The 21700-nt window shown below is 51.3% G+C and overlaps 5 protein-coding genes across 5 annotated transcripts; all 5 read left to right on the plus strand.

The window, feature by feature from the left end:
- Positions 1–317: 317 nt before the first annotated feature.
- On the plus strand, positions 318–875 carry SMAC4_09378 (uncharacterized protein; the record flags this gene model as incomplete). Its single annotated transcript, XM_003344186.1, has 1 exon — positions 318–875. One exon carries the CDS (start codon positions 318–320, stop codon positions 873–875), a length of 558 nt encoding a protein of 185 aa, XP_003344234.1.
- Positions 876–1738: 863 nt separating this feature from the next.
- On the plus strand, positions 1739–2932 carry SMAC4_09377 (uncharacterized protein; the record flags this gene model as incomplete). Its single annotated transcript, XM_003344185.2, has 2 exons — positions 1739–2239; positions 2276–2932. 2 exons carry the CDS (start codon positions 1739–1741, stop codon positions 2930–2932), a joined length of 1158 nt encoding a protein of 385 aa, XP_003344233.2.
- An 881-nt stretch (positions 2933–3813) lies between these two features.
- On the plus strand, positions 3814–4905 carry SMAC4_09376 (uncharacterized protein; the record flags this gene model as incomplete). The annotated part of the gene is made up of 2 exons (XM_003344184.2): positions 3814–4335; positions 4397–4905. The coding sequence occupies 2 exons, from the start codon at positions 3814–3816 to the stop codon at positions 4811–4813; spliced, it is 939 nt and encodes a 312-aa protein (XP_003344232.1). The 3' UTR covers positions 4814–4905.
- A 4134-nt stretch (positions 4906–9039) lies between these two features.
- On the plus strand, positions 9040–10416 carry SMAC4_09374 (uncharacterized protein; the record flags this gene model as incomplete). The annotated part of the gene is made up of 2 exons (XM_003344183.1): positions 9040–9358; positions 9449–10416. The coding sequence occupies 2 exons, from the start codon at positions 9040–9042 to the stop codon at positions 10414–10416; spliced, it is 1287 nt and encodes a 428-aa protein (XP_003344231.1).
- Positions 10417–13011: 2595 nt separating this feature from the next.
- SMAC4_09373 (uncharacterized protein) lies at positions 13012–14182 on the plus strand. Its single transcript, XM_003344182.2, has one exon. It carries the CDS (start codon positions 13225–13227, stop codon positions 13885–13887), a length of 663 nt encoding a protein of 220 aa, XP_003344230.1. The 5' UTR covers positions 13012–13224; the 3' UTR covers positions 13888–14182.
- The last annotated feature ends 7518 nt before the right edge of the window (positions 14183–21700 follow it).

Genomic DNA, 21700 nt, shown 5'->3' on the forward strand with positions numbered 1-21700 from the left:
GAATCTCTTCGACTCCCCGACCACTGGCCGACGGAGTCGGCGTTAGTATCACCACCAGAACTGGTGATTCTGGGCAGTCGGTCCGAACCTTGAACTGAGAGTCAACCTTTGCCACCTTGAAAATGGACTCAGGTTTGAGGGTATCCAAGGTCCATGTTGCTTCACTCCTAGCCCCTTCGACCTGGTTATAAACTTACATGTCGGTAGTGCATAACCATATAGCCCTTTCCCCAGAACAAAAACGGGAACAGGGCAGTTCGCATCCTTCCAAGGGCATTGGAAATCTGAGATCGTCAACGCCACGATCTTCACTCACAATGGTGAGGATCAGAAGACCGTTCCCTCGACGCGACAACAATGTCGCAGTCGCAACCAGTTATGGAACTCAGGCGAGCCAGCTCATGAGAAGCGCAAAGGACACCAGCAGTGATAGCCCATCCAAGATGCAGTTGGCGAAAACCGAGAACGAGAATGCCCCGAAGGACAGCTCAGATCTTCCTCCTCTTGACGGCACCACGTCCACAACCACGTCCGGCACGTTGCCCTCGCCAGAACTTGCAACGGCTTCCAAGAATTCCTGTGCGCCGGATCACCCGACTATCTCTTCACCCTCTACCAACCTCGTTGCGGCCAGTTCCACGGACAGAAACAAAATCACCAAACGCAGGCGCGCTGTGCCCGTCAAAGGTACCAAGGCAGAGCGTCTACGCGAATCACTGAAGTATTTCCGCGAGCGCCGGATTACTACCAGGCCCGCCAGCTCTCTCCAGTCTCTCGGTCGTTATCAAGGATGTTCCTCAAGCTACGTGCCTGCAAACAGGAGCATCACGGTAGCGCTGCCGTCCGAGTCTGAAGATGATACGGAGGATAAATAGTCCGTCTCGCCCCCCATCTCTGTCAAGGTTCGTCATTCTCCAAGCCTCAGACTCTTCGTTCAAACCACAGTTCAGAAGCTTCAAGGCCTCAGAAAAGGGCAGCTGGCTGTACCAGCCTCGATGGCTTGTCACATCTTTGCACGAAAGGTGATGCTAACTTCAAGGTGGAGGTCATAAGGTCGAGCAAAAGGAGAAGGTAGCCGGCGACTAATACATGGCGGGCAACCGAAGCTGGGGGAGGCGTCAGAAAAGGAGCTCGAGGGTCAGGTTGGTGTTTTCTGTTGAAGCGTTTGGTTAGAAGCCATCTTTACGTGTGGAAATCAGGAAGGACATGTTGTACGTAGAGGTATCATAACATACTAAGCGGAGATTGCGAAAGGCAACATCGACCCTTCTTTTGCATGGATTATTTGTACTACTATAAGTCAGTATATCACCCCATAAACAGTGAGCGATTACTTACCATGACACCGAAAACAATGCGGCAGAACATCACGAAGCCATCACTCGATCGACCCAATATTGGCCCGACGTCAAGGTTCTGTCCTCTCATCTGGGGGGCGTGTTCTGACTGCAAGACGGCCTTTGTATGGCCTCCCGAACCTTGACTTGACCCCATTCACAAGGCCATTCTGGAACCTTGAAAGGGCAGGCTAAGGTTCTTGCAAGCTGCCACCCTCTTCCCATTCACTCAATGCCAGTTGCAGATGTAACAAATCCCGTTCCCTCCTGTGTCCGAGCCCATCTCCTTTTTTCAACAACCTCCGTGGAAGTAATTCTACCGCCAACGACCTTTTTCATTACGTCCATCAGCGAACCGCACTCAAAACACATAGCAACTCTCACCAAATTCGCCACCGAAAATGCCCGGACAATCTGACACCCCGAGAACTCCCACGTCCACGAGCACGAAGACCGGAAAGATCACCGACTTCTTCAAGTCGGTCCATCAGTCCGAGCCGAAGCAAGTCGCCAAACGAGAGCTTGATGTCGAGGATCACGAAGACAGCCAGCCTTCAAAAAGGCTTAAGCAAAGCGAAGACGGTCATGCCGGAAGAATCGGAACAGCCCATCACAAAGTCGACATTGACATCGACACACCTAAGCGCAAGAAGCCAGCATCTGCACGCCTTCTTGACGACACCGACGGCGGACTAGCCGATAGCTTTGTTGGCAGAAGGAGATTCACCAAAGAGACGAATGCGGAAGACGTCAAACCCATCCAAGATGCGCATCTCAAGTCCACTAGACCACTTCGTACCGCCGATCGCACCAACCAGTCTGGGCGCAAGAGGCCGACATCCTCGCGTCTCTTGGATGAGACCGATGGAGGCTTAGAGGAGAGTCTGACTAGCCCGTCGGAAGTACGTAGAGATGAGAAAGATTTTGTTATTTTCAAGGACCCGGAGGAGAACCAAAAGGTGGATTCCAAGGACGACACCGTGAACGGCAGCACAATGGGCAACAATGCCGTTGGCAACAATATCTCGGATGATGACAGCGAGGCCTCGACCATAAGGGCTTGGGACAGCGAAGATGAGATGAGTAGCAGCGGGGATGTCGACGGCGAGGGTGACGAGGCCCTGGATTTCGATATTTTCGAGGATGAAGAAGAGAGGGAAGATGACGAGTCTGGGAACGGCGCTATGGACGACAAGAGTTTGCGCGACATTACCGATGAGTTTGACACCGTGGAGGACGACAGTGAGACTGAGACTATCAAGGCCGACAATAGCGACGACGATGATGACAAGGATGGCAGCATTGACAAGGACGATAAAGAGGACGACGACGGCAGCGACAAGGAGAACGTCCGTCCGAGAGTTCCCTACAAGGCGCCGTCGCTCCCGCTTATCCCGTCAAACCCCAAGCATCACGGAAACCAGGAAGACGAGACTGCCGACCCGACCGAAAATGACCAGCCTTCGCCAAGCCCTTCTTCATTTATGTTACCGAGCCCGGTCGCTGACTTGCCTCCCGTCCCTCCGCCTTCCCCTACATCGCCGTCCACCTTGCCTCCCGACTTCTCGTCGACCTTGCTCTCTCATCCATCTTAGTAGATCGTTGGACGTGAGCCTTCTCCTCTACAAACCCGAATGCTTTAAAGTCCTGGGTTTCTAGTCCTAGCGACGATATGGCGGCAGTTAAAATAAACCGGAGCCTTAGGAACGAGTTAAGCCCCATCACAAAATCAATTCTCCTGGACCGATTCCACAACGACCAATGACGTTGGCTTGAGCTTGGGTCTGGATCAAGATGGAGGTAATGGGGCGGAATCCGAAGCAGCCAAAAAGGAAAGGTGGGCGGGCAGAGCGACAAAGTTGGCGACTATGAGCGGTAACCTCTTAAACGAATGGCAAAGAATGGAAATGGTGGTGGAGCATTGGGAATTCTGAGTGGAATGGAAGGCCGAGGGAATTGAGACCAGGAGATGGAATGCCTGGCAGCAAGGAATCATTGTGGGAGGGGTGCGAAGTTGAAGGTAGATGGAAGATGGAAAAGGAAAAGAAGAGATTTGCTAGAGTTACGAAGATATCGTTAGCACAAGAGGCGGAATAATCATAAAGTATGCCCAAACATTCAGGCCCGAAGGGTTGTCACCTTATCTCTAGCTGATTGTCTCTTCTCTCCACCGTATTTTCCCACAAGCAAATTAGTGATTGAAGGTAATGATGGCAACGGTGACCAGCCAAGCTCATCACATACCTTAGGATATGACCTGTCCCAGTCACAGAGACTTTGAGTCAATGTGAACAATACCTGGGTATCTCATGACGAAGTAATACTGTTGGGATATGACCCGAAGTCATCGCTAGCTCCAGCCCCACGGTTGACGCACTGTCAGCTTGACCTGTTTCCTAGATCACTTACCTGTATAAGTAACCTATCTTCTTCCTGCTCCTTTTTCGAGTCAGATTCAGTGACAGATCGAACAGCAATGGGGTCTAAAAAACAACCCCGTCAGGTCAGCGACCCGTACGAGTACATCATTAGCTGGGCCAAGCAGATCAGCAACGAAGGTGGCGACGAACAGAGTGGTGAAGATGGTGACAATAACAGAACCTGCGCAGGGGACGAGGGCGAGCTTGATGTTACCTCTGACAGCGGTGACAGCGTTGAGGAAATCGTCGATATATATCTCGACATGCAACGTGAACTCAAACAGGCAAAGGCCCACAATCCCTACAAGCAGCTCGATGAATGGGCGAAACAGTTTGACGATAACCAGGAAGAGAGCATTGTGAATCAGGCTGAGCGGAAGGAAGAAGAAAAAAATAAGTATGCGCCAGAGCCGGACAGCACAGAGAAAAGGGGACGACCAGACGCCGTTAATTGGATAAACAACAACGATGGCAACAGCGGCGCCAACACCGACGAACACATCAAAAACGAGAGGAAGATTGGGAATGACGAGAAGAAGGGCAAGCAGACAAGATGCACCCACAGCCTAGTCAATCACGTAAGGGCGTCTGCGAACTTTCTTCAACAGTCCTGCACTCTGTGCATACGAGTGCGGGCAGGAAGCCGCGTCTGTGATTGAGCCAGTTAAGGCCCAGCCCGCATCCACTGGTGGCTCCTTCAGCAATACTTCAACGACTGAAGTCAGCAACACCCACGGCAAGGGCAAAACCGAACCCCGCTCCTCGTCCCCATCAGATATCGACGACGACTACTTCCATGTCGTCCGCCATCCGGGGATGTATGCGCTGCGAATTCACACCTGGAATCGGAGGCAACCGGCTGTTGGTGATCTTACCTTCGTGGGCCCTGTTCCTGGAACCGCTGTGCAACCATATGTTACTAATGAGTTCAACGGTGAGGGGGAAGATGGTAGCGACTGGGAAAGCTATCAGACGTACTTGACGGACCAATTCTGGAGTGGAAGCAAGGGGAATGAAGAGGGAGGACGGGCACGGGGATGGCCTCAACTGGAATAAGTGTGGGAGAAACGGCATTTGGCGTAGCTTCTTGATGAATACGCGTGGATACTGAAAGGGATGCAGGAAATTGGGAGAAGACGATGATGGAAGGCGATGAGTAAGGCGTGAACAGGGTGGCTTCGCGTGTTATACATCGAGCAGCGACATAATCAGCGTGGCTTCAGTTGACACAGGAAACGAAATATCTTATAAATAACACACTTACTTGTATAGCTTATCCGTGATTTCGATGCCTTTATTCATCTTCTCAGTTTGGCCCGTGTGGGACGCGCACTGGCGGGCCTGCCGGACTGCCCACAGGAAGCCCGGCCATGGAGCCAATCCGGCATGCCGTCATCCCGGAGCTGTTCCCCTAGTCTGGCTGGCCGGACCAAATGGTGAACTCCGACGAACGCCCATCCGATGTACAATGGTACCGCCAACTGCACTGCTATCCCATTCAGTCTTGGGATGAACAGCTGGGTTCATGTTGGGAACAAGCCGCAGTGATATCCTGTTCATGCTCAGAGTTGGGATGAAACTTGGGGTTCCTATTGTGAACAGCTGCGGTATTCACCCAAACCCTTAACGAAGACGACCAAGATGCGAACACGCTCGTACCACACACACCTAACCGCATCATTCTTACCAAAGACCATCGAGACATTCTCTGGGTACGGCGCCAAGTAAGATTCGGTAGCCAGCACTGCTATTGGGTCGTTAATGATGAGTTCAACCTCGAGCTTTACGACAATAAGCTTCCAGACTTCCACCTGATTCTCGTAGCTGGGAAAGCAAAAGAAACTCGAGGATATCTCTGGTTCGACAGTATGACTGTTAAGAAGGGTATGGTTGTCGAAAAAAAAGGAAAAAAAAAAAAGAGAAGGTATTTGGGGCGCATATGAGGTCGATACGGTGTCAGCGAGCGACAGCGACGAGCAACGCGTACGTGACGAAGAGTGGATTTACCAAGTATTTGTCGATGGCGCGGAAGGAAACGAAGAAGAGGCCTGGGCAATGTACGAAGCTTTCCGCGAGCACCAACAGGAGAAGTGCGCATATGAAGCGGACCAGATCTACCAGGTCTCCCTTAAGGGGGGAGGTGGAGTAGTAGATGAGGCCCGGGAGATGTTTGAGGCCTTTCGCGAGTGTCAGAAGCAACAAAATCAACGATGGGAGCAGCGCGGAGAAGAGGAAGAAGAGGCCGTCGACGAACAAAAGGAGGAAGAACCAGAGCAAGGGCAAGGACCAGAGCAAGGTGTTTTTGCCGGGCTGTTAGAGCGGACGTACAAACTTAACTACCAGACCGAGGTCCGCGATTCCTCACTTGAGGAGTTGTCGGTTCAGATCACACCCACTAACCTGAGTGAGCTCAGTGACGACTTGATTGATCTCATAGAACAGCCAGGTGTCTACGCCTGTTGGAGGAATGGGCCACGCGGTTTGATCTTGACAATAACCCGTCAACCAATGTGTCACACGGACATATGCCACACTCCTGGTGTCATACGAGAAAGACCTACATGTATGCAGATCGCTAGGTGCCTTGGAGCCTTAGGTGACAAGGACCCGTATGTGCTGGATACGTACCGTTTCCCTTTGGCATAAGAAGGCCTCGAAGCCCAGCCTTCCCCTAGAGGTTGAGAGGATCAACAGGGCCTTCGAGACCAAAGTAGTTTATTAGCTGAATTGAACTACTGTTCCAAGCCCAGAACACTGCCCTTCTCACACAATGACCAGAGCCATTCCGATGATGACTCGATCGATTTCATACAACGCTCAGATGTCTATGCCTGCATGGATCAGTAGGTAGTGCAGTTTGAGTTGAACAACCTCAATCATCACAACCAGTCACTTGAGGAGGAGGTCGTAATCATCACCACCTTGGGTGAGAGAAGTGGCTGCTTGATCGATATCGAACAGGAACCAGGCTTTTATGGTTGTCTTGGGGAATGGGTCGCACAGTTTGAACCAAGGACGACGGTCGACCATTGTCTCAACCACCCGGTGGAGCCGACATCCAAGAGCTGCAGTGAATTGATTGACATCACGACCGAGGCGATCGATGCCTACCAATGCCTTGACTTATGGGCAAAGCAGTTTGACGATAACGCCAGTAACGACACTCTCATCGAGATCCTTCACTCGGAGACAAATACTACCATCACCTCGGCCATCGTTTTTGGCTGTGACCACGCTGGTGATCACAGTCCCCTCAAAGGCTTACGCACAAAAGCAATAGTGACCGCCGCTTCAGACATCTTCTACGACGGCCACAACGCTGCTGATGATGCTACCCTCAGAGAGTCCTACTCTGAGACAACAGCCACCAACAGCAGCAATACCGACATCTTCTACGACGGCAACAGCAAAACCACAAACACCACGGCGGCAATTACGCCCGAGCAAGATAACAACCATTCTCTCGGCGCTCCGCTTCGCCTGAAGACTCCCGAGGACTTCGCCAGGTATAAAGATCTTCCTCGCCTCTGGTTCTATGACCAGTGCCAGCAAATCGAGAGCCATGGGCGATCATGGAGATGCAATGGCAGGTGTCGTTTCAAGGGGAAGAAGAAGCTTTAACCGCTGCGTGAGAAGCCGTATCCGGGCACTGCCTTCTGGACCCCGAGCCCGAAAAAGCAAAAAACAGAAGAAGGTGGGATAGGATCAGAGCGAGGCGGACGTGGGAAAGAAGAGGAAGGGATAACGGGTTATCATCATGGACTTGGCCGACCGTTTTCCACAGCTTGATATCCAAAAATAACAGCACAAGATAATCGGCCAAATCCACAACAAGCGCGCCATATGGCCTCTCAGCCAGCCAAGTCCAAACTTCGAAGAGCCATATCGCCATAGGGGAAAGAAAACCATATCATCTGAAGCAGGGGAAGTTCTGGAGATACGGGAAGGATATCAGATCATGCGGGGACAGCTCTGGTTATTGAAGGAGGGCAGCTTGGCATGCTTATTACGGACATGAAGGTGGATTGGGATAAGGCCAATGGGATCGATGAGCTCGGGAAGCAAAGACGGTCTGGGAGGATGGTTTTGAAGAAGCACTAACTCAGCAATGAGTATGAAGGAAAGGAGTTAATGGTCCGCAAGCGAGTGTCAGTTGTAGGAGCAAACACAGGGGCGGGAACGGGTGGATAAACTTGTCAACGAGGAGGGTGTTACATATGGGGGATAGGCACTTGCTATATAGAACCACACTCTGCTCAAATGGCTCCAAAGCGAACCGTCATGTGAATGTTTCCGTTGCTGCCCATTCGCGAATCCGTGATGGCCACTGGGCCAGCGATGCTTGGTGTTTTCCTGTGACGTTTGAGTGTCAATGACGTTGCAGCCCAAGAGCCACTGCAGAGGAATGTTCTTAGCTGCAGTGGTGTCCTGTTCGGGGTTCGGACGAAAAGCACATGACATTCCGTGAACAGCCGCAGTATTCACCCGAGCTGTCGGTTGATAACACCAAGCTTCAGGACTAGCTTGGCTGAAAATCACCAAGGTTAGCGATTTCGCATGCCGGCGACTGTGAAAATATCAACATTCACAGACTGGCTTTGGAGCTGCGGGGCCACCTTATATATTTACTTCTTCCGGGCTGCATCTGGTTAGCCAATCTTCTCCCAAACGTCAACACCACACCGCACCCCATCTCATCACCACATCCCAACGCACTCATCACCACTTACTAAGACAACCATCTGTCATTGCAACGTCTCATCGAGACCATTGTCATCGCGAACAGTGTACCTCAAGGTTAGTAGTCTTCCATCATCTGACACTGTAATATGGTAACTAACACACCTGCAACCGACCAGTCGATAATCGCTGTCAATAACCGCACAGTAAATCACCCAAGCTTGGGTCTTGACCACATGACCACAAGCTACCATCCCAATCAACCGACGACTCCATACAAGTCTGCATCCACTACAATCCATCGACCATACGTCGACGAGTTAGCAATATCGACATCGAGAAGCCATGTCCTCAAGCCAAAACAACAATAAAAGTTGACAACAAATCACAAACCTGTAGACATATAACATATACCCGACATCATCGCCACATACATCATGGCGTCCCGACCTACCACCCCCGTTAATCTGCCTCCATCGGACCCAACAACCTCCATCCACGGTCATTCTCTCAGCTCTTCCTCCAAGTCGGACATCGCCACTCCTCCGCCTCCCTCACCTATTCTGTATTTTCCCTGGCGCGACCAGATTACCTAGCACCACATGAACCCTCACTCCGCTCCTATCGTCCCCAACTTTGACGACGAGTGGGACGTCAAGATTCTCGTGCCACAAACCCCTCCTCGCAAGATCCTCCTTTCCAAAGAACGTCACAAAATCATACTCGAACGACGTGAGGCCGGCCATGGCACTCATTATGTCTATTGGATCGTGTATGACGATCACAATCCCGAGGTTCATGGAAACCACGTTCCCAACTCGCACATGATCCTGGTGACGGGTGACCCCAAGCAAGATGGGGGCATCCTTTCCTTCGATGGCGTGGACGTTGAGTGGAACATGGTCGTCGAGAAGCGAGATGGTGTTTGGGGGGTCTTCGAGGGCGAGTGAGACGAGGAAGACGCCGCTGAGGAAGGGGTAGAAGTTCCCGCATAACAACAAGTCTACGAAGTGTTCCTCGAAGGAGATGGAGCTAATCACGAAGCGGCTTGGGATATGTACCATCGCTTCCGTGCACATCAGGAGCGAAAGGCACGCAAGGAACGAATCTACCAGGCAATGCTGGAGGAGTTGGGTGGAAATGAGCCACTGGCTCGGGATGTACATGCTCTCTGGCGCGAGCAGGAAGGACAGCAGACCGAGAACCCTGAGGAAGGACAAGAAGAGAGAGATGAGAATGAGCTGGACGTTCTCACCCGTGCGACGATGTGGGCAAAGGCATTCAGAGAGGGGTATGAGCTTCGCGAATCATCACTCCAGAAGTCCCCGGCGAAGATCGCATCCTCCACTGCGCACGAGGACAACAGCCAGTCGACCGAGCCAACGGAAGAGCCCGATGTTTATGACTGCCTGGGCGAATGGGCGATCCGCCTTGATGGGCAGCAGCAGAAAGAAAGCGGCCATTCGCTCGAAGAGGGCACAAAAATGACAACCAGCAACAGGCCCGAGGGCAACAACGCCTTGATCGATGTTGAGCAGAACCAAGCCGTCTACGACTGTCTCGACGAATGGGCCATGAGTCTCGAGAACAGTACCAAGCATGCCTCCGTCTTCGACAAAAATTCGAACTCTGTGGGCAAGAAGGACACCAGCGCGCCGATCGAGATCGATATCGAGACGCCCGACGTGCACGAATATCTCGAGTTGTGGGTCCAACAGCTCGGCCATGGCAACTATCCAACCAAGGAGCGCTTGCCCGAGGCCGTCAAGACGACTATCACTGGCACCACAGACCGCACCAACATATTCCACGACGGCAAAGTAGCCACCGAGATCACCACAGCGACTACGTCCAGTGTCCAACAATATACCGGTTGCAAATCCTCCCCAAGCCCTGCCACCAGAACGCCTGACCAGGGCATCGCTCCCATGAGGCTGAAGACTCCCGAGGACTTCCGCAACTATCGTCGCCAATCCTAGACCAACTTCGAAAGGGAGCGCACATAGCTTGAAAGCCAAGTTCCTCGGACGATACAAGAAAAGATCAAAGGTCCATCTTGCAAGGGGTCCGTGTTTGAGTAAGGAGATGAACAGAAAGATAATTGGTAAGTAAAGGGATGACATGTTAACAGAAGGACGAGATGAACTGATCGATGAGCGATATTGAAGAGGAAAAGTGGCGAGCGGCTATTGGGAAATGTCGGGGCAAGGAGCGACAGCAATTGATAAGGTAGAAATAAGAACATGTGAAGCTTGGAACTGTGTGAAAAGAGCATTTCGAACTTGTGACTGGGACTTGATGTGACTGATCAGGACACTAGACCTTCATCATTCATCCGCTACTTTGCTTGACATTTTCCGTGTTGAAGGCGACGCCAAAGTGAAACCGTGATGTGAATGCTCCCGCTGCCGTCTTCATCGTGATGACCACAAGGCCTATGAATGCTTGGTGTTTTTCAGTGATATTCCAGTGATGTTGCAGGGCCAAGAGCCACTGCAGGGAAGAGTTCTAGAACATCCCGGCCAGCAAGATCCCGGCATCGCCAACCGCCAATGAGCGCGGCCAAGACAGCACAACCTCGTGGTTCATGTGTCTCGTCTTGTCGGCGTAGGTGGGTGAACACTCCCTCCCACAGTCCCGGTCGTCGGTCAGTGGGTGGGTGTTGTGTAGTGTAGGACAAGAACAGCCCAAGAAAAGGGCCGTTACGGATCGACACAGCCTCAATGCTTGAACCATCGTCTGTCATGCTCTGCTCGGTCTGGTCCGGTCAATCGGTGAATCCGGTGAATCAGTGTAGTGGCCCTCCCTCGTGAATCAGTCAGTGATCCAGAAAAAGAAATTGGCTTCTCGGCCAGTCAAGAAAACGACAACAAGCCATGACGTCGGAAACTGAAAAAGCGGAAGAAAAGCCGCTTTGGTGGAAATCCCGTACAAGCCGTAGCATTCATGCATAAACTGTCGGCACAGAAAGCCGTTCGTGATCGCGGGCAAAGGTGACGAAAATGGAAGCGAGTGGCGGATACGAATGTGGAAGACGGCGAGTCCATCGGCGACGAGAAAAAGAAGGAAAACGAGAAGTCGGATGACAGCGAGCGAGAGGAGATTTTCACGACTTTCACAGCAGGGCAGGACTCCAAGTTACAGCGTGCAGTTTGTTAACACATTCTGCCTGAATACACGCCAATATTTGTTAGTGTCCAGCAGCGTTCCTTTCCATTTTCAGAAGACCTGGCAGGAGCGAGTGGGAAAGTGGAGCAGCAGGCACAGAGCTCGCTTAACACATGCGGCAGCAAGTCTCATCAGAATCTGATAGTACACGTACAATTGCCTTATTGCCGTGCTTCCATCTCCCGTCCCCAAACCTTTCAGCCTCCAACAATCAATTTCATCGTCATCCAGACCATTCTTTCTTGTCTTTCCAGGCAACCACCAATTCTCTTTCAACAGGATCGTATCCATCATCGCGTACGAGCGGCTCCATTGTATCTCGATGAGACCTCGGGCAAGAACTTCTTCGACGGGAAGTCCGGCACCATTTCTTGGACTGAACCACACCCAAGCTCGGATCGTCAGGGGTCGATCACTGTGAACCAGTCATTGACATCCAGTGTCCCTTGCGTTGGTCGCTTTTTCATCTCCACTGTCCCCCAGGGATGCCCCTGACTGAGAACCACCTGACAGAAGTGCTGTGGGTGGCTGACAGGCAGTGACAAGGCACCGACAAACTCGAGAAAATGTCGCCCGAGGATCGCACAACACGGACCCCCAGACCCCCTACGACGACCCCAATTTCTTAGGACCGGCCATCGATATCAGACGCGAGATTCATAATTTGGTTGGGTTGTTTCGAATTGGTCAATCATTGGGACTACACTACTATGACTCTCACGGGACTTGACCACTATCGCATCTTCAAGACATTGTGCATCTGGATGCGACTGGACTCGAAAAGACAACGCCGGACAACTCGCCTCCCTCCCAAAGGGCCAAGAGGCATTTTACGAAGCATCCTTGGATATGGACATCTCTAGGTCTGGGTTCCTGACTCGAATCGGACAGGCCTTGACAGGTCCACTATCGTGTCCACTACCAAGCCAGGCAAGACCTTTTCAACTCGTTCCAGTTGACAATGCAAGCGAACTGTCACGACTGGTTCCAGTTGTGGACGAGTAGGGCGAGGTCTCCCAGAAGGAGAAAGCCCGATATCGAAAAGCTCGTGTTCGACAAGCCATAACGGGTACACTATGGACGCCACATGGTGCCCGTCGACCAATGGTGGGGATTTCCGCCAACCCAGGTTCGTTGCAATCCGCTGTGGTTCCTGCATTCGACTTGTGATGATGATCCGACAGGTCGAATTCGAGGCGAGCCATTGGCCGAAAGAAGATCCAGGTGGATCAAACAAGCTCTTCTTTTGATATCTCCACTCTCTTTTTGCGAGACGAGACGAGGACCCATGAATCCATGACATCCGTGTTCCGGCGTTCGACGTGTTTCTCGTTCTCCATCCATTGTCTCCATCAGTTCCATATTTCCATCAATGAATCCATTCCTTCTTTCTCCATCAAACTTGCTAACTTCAAAACCGTACGCTCTTTTTACACCGGTTCCAACTCGCAGACCTTCCTTCGTTTTCAGTCCGCAAGTCACACATCCGCTCTTTCGACATCAGTCAACTATTACACTCGCTCAACACCAAAGACCTTAATCGTCTTCGCCATCTTCGAAATCTCGAACCTAATCACCCACATCTAATACCTCCAAAACAACCAAACTCAACCGCCAATATGCGTTCCACCACCACCCTCCTCCAGGCCCTTTTCGCCACCTCTGCCTTGGCCATCCAGATCACCCACCCCAAGAAGAACGACGTTGTCGACGTCAAGTCCGGCGTTGAGGTGTCCTGGACCACCGTCAACACCGACCCCAAGTCCGCTCACTTGGTCCTCGTCAACATGGCCTCCGGCCACACCCCCTACTCCAAGGACCTCGGCGAGGTTGACCTGACCAAGGGCTCCATCATCATCTCCGAGTCCGACGTCCCCAACGACTCCGCCTTCCAGTTCAACTTCCAGTCCGTCGAGAGCCAGAGCACCGGCATCCTCGCCCAGTCCGAGCAGTTCGAGGTCAAGAACTCCGAGGATGACAAGAAGGAGACCACCACCAAGGGCGCCGCTACCAAGACCACCTCTGCTGCCACTCTCGTCACCGCTTCCGAGTCTGTTTCCGCTACTGCTAGCGCTTCCGAGTCTGACTCCGAGGAGAGCTCCTCCGCTTCCGCTGTCTCCTCCGTCAGCGGCGCTTCCACTCTCGCTACCGTCACTGGCTCCTCTACTGCTACCGCTTCCGGCTCTGCTTCCGCCACTGCTGCCCCCACCGGCGCCGCTGGCAAGCTCCAGAGCGGTTCTTTCCTCGCTCTCGCCGTCGGCCTCGTTGCCGTCCTTGCTTAAGCGACCAGTTAGCATAAAGTGGTCTTGGCACCGAGCGATGGGCGGTCAAGCTTAATGGGATGCGCACCTCGTTCATCCCGCCCAAAGCCCATCCATCGGTGTGAAACAAACAAACAAAAGGGGTTGAAAGGGGGAAATGATGGTGTCAACTAACGGGTTGTTGTTGGCTGGCATAATATTTCGCTGTATATACTAGCTACCTAATATGTACCAGCATGGTTGTAATAGATGTGGAAAGAGATAGAAAAGCATTGGGATGCGTTAATGGATTACCTTAGAAAATTGCATGGGGAAGGCGTTTAATGTCTTTTTGGTTTGTTCAATTGGCCTTTCTTGCATGGTCTGTTCAATCGTGAATGGTGTCGTGATATGGATTGATCGTGGCATGCATTCATCGCAATATCCGCTGATCGTGACATGCGTTGATCGTGAAGTCAATTGACGCTGCCGCTTGACATCGTTCTCCGTCTCCCTTCCTCCAATGGCCATGTGCTCGCAGGCCATCACCAGGGCCATCAACACCAAAATCCATCATAATCATGAACACCACTAAAGTGTTCCAGTAAGGGCTGGCTTGTCGCATCTCTCATGGTCATTCATTGACGATTTTCACCTTACGCGACGAGAGGTATCGTTGACTATCATTGGCTTTGTTCAACCATGTCTCATCCTGGCACACATCTAGACCACGTTCGCTATCGTCAGTCCCCAGGGCCAGAAGGACGATGTCAAGGATGCTCGATGCAGGCGATAACCCGAGTTAGTTAGCTCTTCTTGAACTGTCAATGTTATCTCCCTAATCATGATTTTTGACATCAATGTGTAGCGTTTTCCGCACGGCCCAGATTCGGCGACACGACGAAATTAATCCTGGCTTCATGCATGTTGATCAATCACTACTGTGACTGTCCAGATCATACAGGATTGGGTATATATCACAGATTCCGTCGTCAGGATACCGAGTCCGGTATTACCTGCCCATCTCACACGTCGGAAGCAATCTAGATATTCAAATGCTGCCATGAGAATCTTCCGAGCGATGTAGGCGGCAAAGGAGAGGGCCAGAGGTTACCTTGGCGCGTTAAGTTTAGTCGGAAACCCTTGCACCAGGCAGGTCAGACGATGCTGCGCTACCGAAGTCATCAAGAAAGACGCTACTTAGGTCTGTTTTGCCTGCAGTCAGCAGTGATGTGCTATTAATGGAGGAGATTGTGGTAGTGTGGTAATGAGTGCTGAGCGCAGCTAAACACGAAATTGAAGTGTTTGTTCATGAGTAGGGTAGGTAAGGTAAGCAAGCGTGGGCAGTCAAACTGTCCCTGTCAAGGCTGAAGTGCGGCAGAATCTCGTGATGCTTGGCATGGTGTTGATATCACGGAGTTCGTTGGTGAACGCAATGGGGTATCTACAAGTGCTTTTTCGGGTATCACGACACTGGTGAGATAGGATCGGTTGATTTTTTTTGAAGGTGTTGATAGTGAATTGCAATTGGGATTAAGTATGAGGTGCATTGGTGATGGCTCCTACCTCTAGATACGCTAGCCTTGTTCTGCGTTACTTACCGGGGCAGTGATACTAGATTGTTGACGTTAGGTAGTAGATATCCTTCGACTTCAGGTCGCTCATTGAGCCCAGGCCATCAAGGTGTACGACCGTGAGTCTGAACCGGGCAGCAACTTCGAAAGACATGTTCGTTTCGCCCACCTGCCGCAGGCATCATCAAGTCTAGTTCAATACCAATTTCTTGGGTAGCTGTTTCCCTTCATGAACATTACCTACTGTTAGCGGATCACCAAGCTCGTAGTCTAGTCAGGTGCACAAGGAAGGTGCGTGTGCTCGTCTGTAACTGTGAAACTCTCGATCGTGTCGTTCTTTCCCTTGCGAATTCCATGCCATTTCCCGATCGTGCGGTTTTGATTCGAGCCTGTCTCCCACTGCATGCCCACCATCCCAAGAGAAAAAAATGAAAATAAAACTACTTGGAGCTTGGACTGAGAATGGCGTCCGAAGGAATTACTTGTACCCATCAAATGTAGCCCGACAAACTTTCGAATTTCTTTCTTCTCAAGAATAAGTCACTGAGAGTTCTCTCAATTTGATGAGAGGCCCGCTGTTTTATCACTCCGTCTTGCGGCCCGATCTGTCTCGACGGGAGGTGGACTTGTAAGACACGCGAAGCCGCATTCCGCAATCAAGACCATGAGCTTACCTTATTGCGTGAGTCTGTCATGATTTGTTGCCATGGTATGTCTAGGGGTAACTATGCTCAAGCCTGCATAGGTTGCGTCCTTCTCACCAGTGCGTTCCTTCTTCCCCTTTCCCCTTCCCAGATTCTACCTTCAACACTCCCGTCGGTTGTCGCGATCTCATTGCAGTAGGTCTCACTTGTCTGTGTTCACGGGCGGGATATCGGTCCAATCTCCACATCGCCTTCATCTTCGGTCGGAGTACGTCAAGCTATGACACTGAAACTGGAGTACTGGTCAGTTTCTCTCGATTACCTACAGCCCGGTGCAGCTCCTTCAAGCACTGCACGAATAAGCCAAACAGTCCGTCCTCGGAGCGTGATCATATCCGGACATGCCCCTGTGGTTGAGACACGAGCGGTCTCCGACGCATGGCTCCTTTCTTGGTTTCAATGATGGTTGATGGAGCGAAACAGTCATCAATGCGCGCTCATGGGAAAGGAAGCTACCAGGGTCGCTACCTCCCTTCCATGCCGCTCATCCGCCAAGTATCACAAGCGCTCTTTTCTTGAGATATCATCGGGTTGCAGATCATGAAGCCGGCAGCTGCTCACCTGTAGAGGTACATTGCAGAGATGCTCGCTCCTTCCTCCATTCTTTACTTCCCTTTCCTAGAGGTACGCTTGAATCCTTCCACTTCGCGAGCGGTGATGAGATTGGACAATCCAGTCGCTAAGACATCAGTTTGACCTACTCCTTCTTCCCGTCACTCTGGCTGTCCCCCAGCAGCTTGTCTTACTTGCTAGATGGCGCATTTGAGATCTGGCAGGCATCTCATCATTGAGGGACGAAGTTGCCCCATTCTGCAAGCTGGACATCTGCAGTCCCGTCCCTCTGCTGATGAGGAAGATTTGCAAACGCCTGAAGAAGAAAAGTAACGGGTTTACACTACACCTACTTATCCATCATAATCTCCGGTATAATGAGCTAAAATAGTGGGCAATATCGTCAATTGCCGTCACTTCACTTCACGGTATGGTATTTCCAGTCACGCCCGCACATGGGACATAATGTTACTGACGAGTGAGAACTATTTTACGTCCTCGTCTATCCCTTTGGCTACATGTCTCGGTATCATAAGACTATACTTCAGCTTTGTTACGGTCCCTGTCCGTGGATGCGAGGGCTGCTGAACCAACGAGGGCGAGAGGAGCCGTGTGGTGACGAGACGCGCGAAGACTTGGTACCTCTAGCTAACATAATGGTAATCGAAGATGGTGCCTTGAAGTCACGATGACCACTCGGCAGCGACTTCCCCAGCAGACCACGGTAGCGATCCAAGAAACCGCTGCGAGGGTTCCAATAGTTGAATAGTAGTGTCTCGGGATCGTGACTCGTCGGTAACGATCCGTAGGCCTCACGGAAAGAAGTGGCCACTCCCTCCAGTTAGACGGGCAGATATACCAACAGTCAGATACTGGGAGAATATCTGGTTGACTGAACTGACTGCTACTCTGACAGCGGCCGGAGTTCTTACCTGATTGTTGGCGTAGCGGTGCCAATATCGATACATATGCTTCCCTGAAGTGATGATATGAGGTCAATCTCAGGTCTCTTGCGGTGTAGAAAGCCTCGAACCACAAATAGAGTTGATCGTTTGGTTGAGTCTAATGTCAGCTCGGGTCTCGGTAGGAGGAAATATGGAAATGCCACTCTGATGATGACTCGAAATATGTCAGCAGGACCAAAGTAGGTATTCCTGAATTCACGAAGGTTGCATCAAGCCCCAGATTTCCACGACCTTAAGCCTTCTCCTATCGGTATATTTATGCCGAAGTTATACCGTGAAAGGGTTGCGCTCTACCAATTATGAAAGACGTGAGCAACGACCAAGCCAGTCGTCATTTGACGCCGATTTCTTTTGGCTTGGGCCCCCTATGATAGCATAAATCCTAACTTGGTCTGCTTTAGCGCCCAATTTGGACTTTGACCACCCACATCCCGTCGAACGAGGGTGCTTGTGGCGTAAAGGGTTTCAATGCTGTCCGGTAACAAGAGACTGTGGCGCACTCCCTCAGTGGTGGGAAATATGAGTACCGATCGGAGTTGATGCTGCTCACTTGACCCTCCAGTCATGCGCTGACCTACCGTACATAGATGCTTGGCTCTCTGGGTGATGAGGCAGGTCGACTCCGAGAGAAGTTCCAAGGTCTCGACATCCAGCTGGCTTGATATTGAGTATATCGGCACCGCACTGTTGGGATGCAGACTTGCACCCTGCCGCTACCGGATATGAGTTCTCGGCGTATCGACTCAAGTTAGATCGTGCCGCTCACTTGACCAGTTGACCTCAAATCATGGTGATGACCTCAACCTCGACTTCGGTGATAAAGCGCCCACAATCTTCCGCTACTCCTACAACCTCCCGATGGTTTTTGTGATACGTCTTTTGCTTTCATCACCCACCTCACCGGTTATCGGCATCCGTCCCGATGCTTGATGCAGGCCACCATCTGAGGCATCTTGTTGTTGGAGATTGTGGGCTTTGTATGCAATTAGGTTTAAGTCAGTTGTGCACAGATGAATGTTTCCTGATGACGATAGCCTGACGGTACTATGAGAATAAGAAATGTCATAAGTCGACGGTATCTCGGAATACTGTAAAGGCTGCAGAACATTGAGGCTAGCGTTAGCAATGCCGGCCGAAATTCGAACTAACAAGGTTAATATCGGCGACCTCAACCCTTCAAGACAGGCTTAAAGAATTCCTCAACGTTTTGTAAGGTATGAGACGGGAATGAGGGTGACAACGAGAGTATGTGAAACATGGCCGCCGCCCGCCGTGTTCGGTTTTCTTGATATTCGGCGAACCATCCAGCGGACAGCCTTGTCCGTAGTGTGGAAGCAGTTAGAAACGCCGTCAAACCGTCCAGTTCAGCCCGGGCGCACTTCCCGCGGACGGCGTATGTGGATCCCGCGACACGATCCCTTGATGTCCAGCAGCTGCCCGGTAGTACAAGCATATAAAATGTCCGGTATGAGTGTGTAGGTAACCGTGTACAGCGTACATACACATCACCCCTGGTAAGTTCGTTAGCGTACGATTTCACAACGTGCTCTTCGCAACTCAACCAAAATTCCACCAATTTTCATGCAAAGAATTGGTATCAACCCAAGGCGTTTCGTCTGCTCTATAAACTGTCTCCAACTTTCCGTTTTCAATGTGGTTATTCTGTCGTTTTGTTGTGAAGTTTTGCAGACCCCTGTCACGAGAACCACGCTAACAAACTTTCAAGGGGTGATGTGTACTGTGTTGTGCTCCGGTGGAAGTTTAAACGGCGACTTCGCTTGTGGTGGAACTTTCCATCTGCAACCGACTCGGAAGCCGGAACTGCTTGTGATACTCCAAGAGCTTTTGTATGATTAGACGAGCCTTGTCTCTTGACGATCTAGATGCCCAAGACGGCAGAAATAGACGAACACGAATCATGGAAGGATGGACAAGTCTTGTTGGCAGCGTAACGTTAGAGGGTAAATTGTAACGTCATGCTCCGTTCGAAAAGGGGCTAATACCCGTAAGACGCGGTTGGAGAACTATCCGGGGTATGAAGAACCAATCGCATCTTTCCCCTTATACGTAGAAGAACTGAAGTGGGAAAAAAACGTGGTGTTCCACTGACGATCGGTGGTGAGGACAGGGAGTCAGGGAGGTGAGGATGTGGGTGAGGGACTGTGACTGAATGTCTTGGGTGACAAGGTGATTGAACTTCATCCATGGTTCGGGAGTGAACAAGCGACTGTGACGAAACCGACATTGGATGGACATCCACGATGCTACGGTGAAGGGTTCAAGGTGAGGGAAGGGCGACAGGCCAAGACACTGAAGAAGCAGACCACAAGAAATGAGGGACCAGGTAAGAAGCGATCCCACTTGGCCATGTCTTGATATTGACAGGTACGGTGCATAGCACCATCGTTTTGATGGCAGGACAAGGCAAGGAAAGGGCAAGGAAGACAAGCAAGGCTCCATGTTCAGCACCTAGAATAAGACGGTTTTCTGGTGCAATTTGATGGAACAGGGGATGATTCCGAGATACCAGGAAAGGAACGGAGCCAGATTGGTATAATTCCATTGTTATGTTTCAAACTCAATCTGGTGATGATAGAGACAAGGTAACCGACCAAAGAATAACATGGTTTGGTAGCACCCGACTCCCAGATGAGGAAGAGATGATCGGGGAATATGTCAAATCAGGAATATGCATCGAAGACCACGCCCACCTCCATCGAGATGTTGTCCGTGGCGCGGGAAAGGGGCCCATCTCGGGAATGACGGACAGCGACAGCAGACCGACATGACATGATGCCCTGAATGACAGCTCGACATTGACAGGCGGGCAAACATGTGGAGGAAGCCGAAGGAAGATGAGGGGGAAGGGCAACGGAAGGGAAAGGGGAGCAAATGCCAAGGGGGCATGGCATGGACTTGGAAGCGTGGACCTCGGCGTGGTCAATCGCCGTTACACGTACACCGCTGTAATCATGTTACGATGTTGTTGTACTGTATGTAATCATAGGATCTCTTTCCCCCTTCCTGCCTGGTCAAAGAAGATATGAAATCGACAACTTTCGGTTTCGGGTTTCTGGAAGCGCTTTCTCAGTCATGATTGACGACTGTTGAATGAATGATTGTGCCTCACAAGATCCGGAATTGCAGCGCTGGTGCGGATTGCCCATCCCAATTGAGCGGTTCCGGGCTCCGTGACTGAAAAAGGAGAACAATGCGGCGAAAAGGAGGGACGGGAAACCATCTGACAAGACAGAAAAAAAGAAAAATAACAAGAAAAACAGGAACTGTACCTGGATTATTCCTCACAGGGCTCGGTTTCGATTCTCGGTTCTCGGATCAGAGAGGTGTCATTGACGGCTTCTGGCCAGGGGGTTGGAGGAGCAAGGGTGCGGTGATTAGTACGGGGTACGTTATTGTCAAGGATGCTGTCTGGGATGAACTTGAAGATGTCGCCAAAGGGATGAGACGACTGACCAAGAATCTGATGGAGGTTGAAGAACAGCAGCGAAAGACTGGCTGCCCTCTGGGGTACCTTAGGCAACCGAGAACACCGTTCTTCCCTCTCCTGTCAGTGTCAACGACGTTCACAACGGCAAAACGGGAAGGAAAGGAAAGAGACAACCAAGTCCAGTGAGATCCGTTGTTGCCCTGTCCTTGCGATTGAAGCTCAAGTGTGCCTGCCACGCAGCACTGGCTGCTGAAGATGCAATCGCGTCAACCAATCACAGAACACCAAAAAGGAGGGGCAACGACGGGAAATTGTGGGGCGCACAATTGACAGTGACCGGCCATCGACCGGTTGAGATCACAAGCCAATCAGAATGGCCCTTGTTTAGCACTGACACACCAATTCAACCTCGTCTCCAGGAAATGTTGCAGTGGAAGGAACTGAACCCTCTGCGCTGAAAGATCTCTGATGAGGGAGCACTGGAGTGTACCTCTAGGGAGCTACTACGGAAAGTGCCAGCCAGTCGCAAGCCTCTCCGGAGTCCGGGCATGTTTTTGACCAGTGGGACATTTGCAGACATCTGCCCTTTTCAGTGGACTTTTCAATGCAGCA

This window comes from Sordaria macrospora, chromosome 4 (genome assembly GCF_033870435.1).
Source record: "Sordaria macrospora chromosome 4, complete sequence".
NCBI classification, from domain to species: Eukaryota; Fungi; Ascomycota; class Sordariomycetes; order Sordariales; family Sordariaceae; genus Sordaria; species Sordaria macrospora.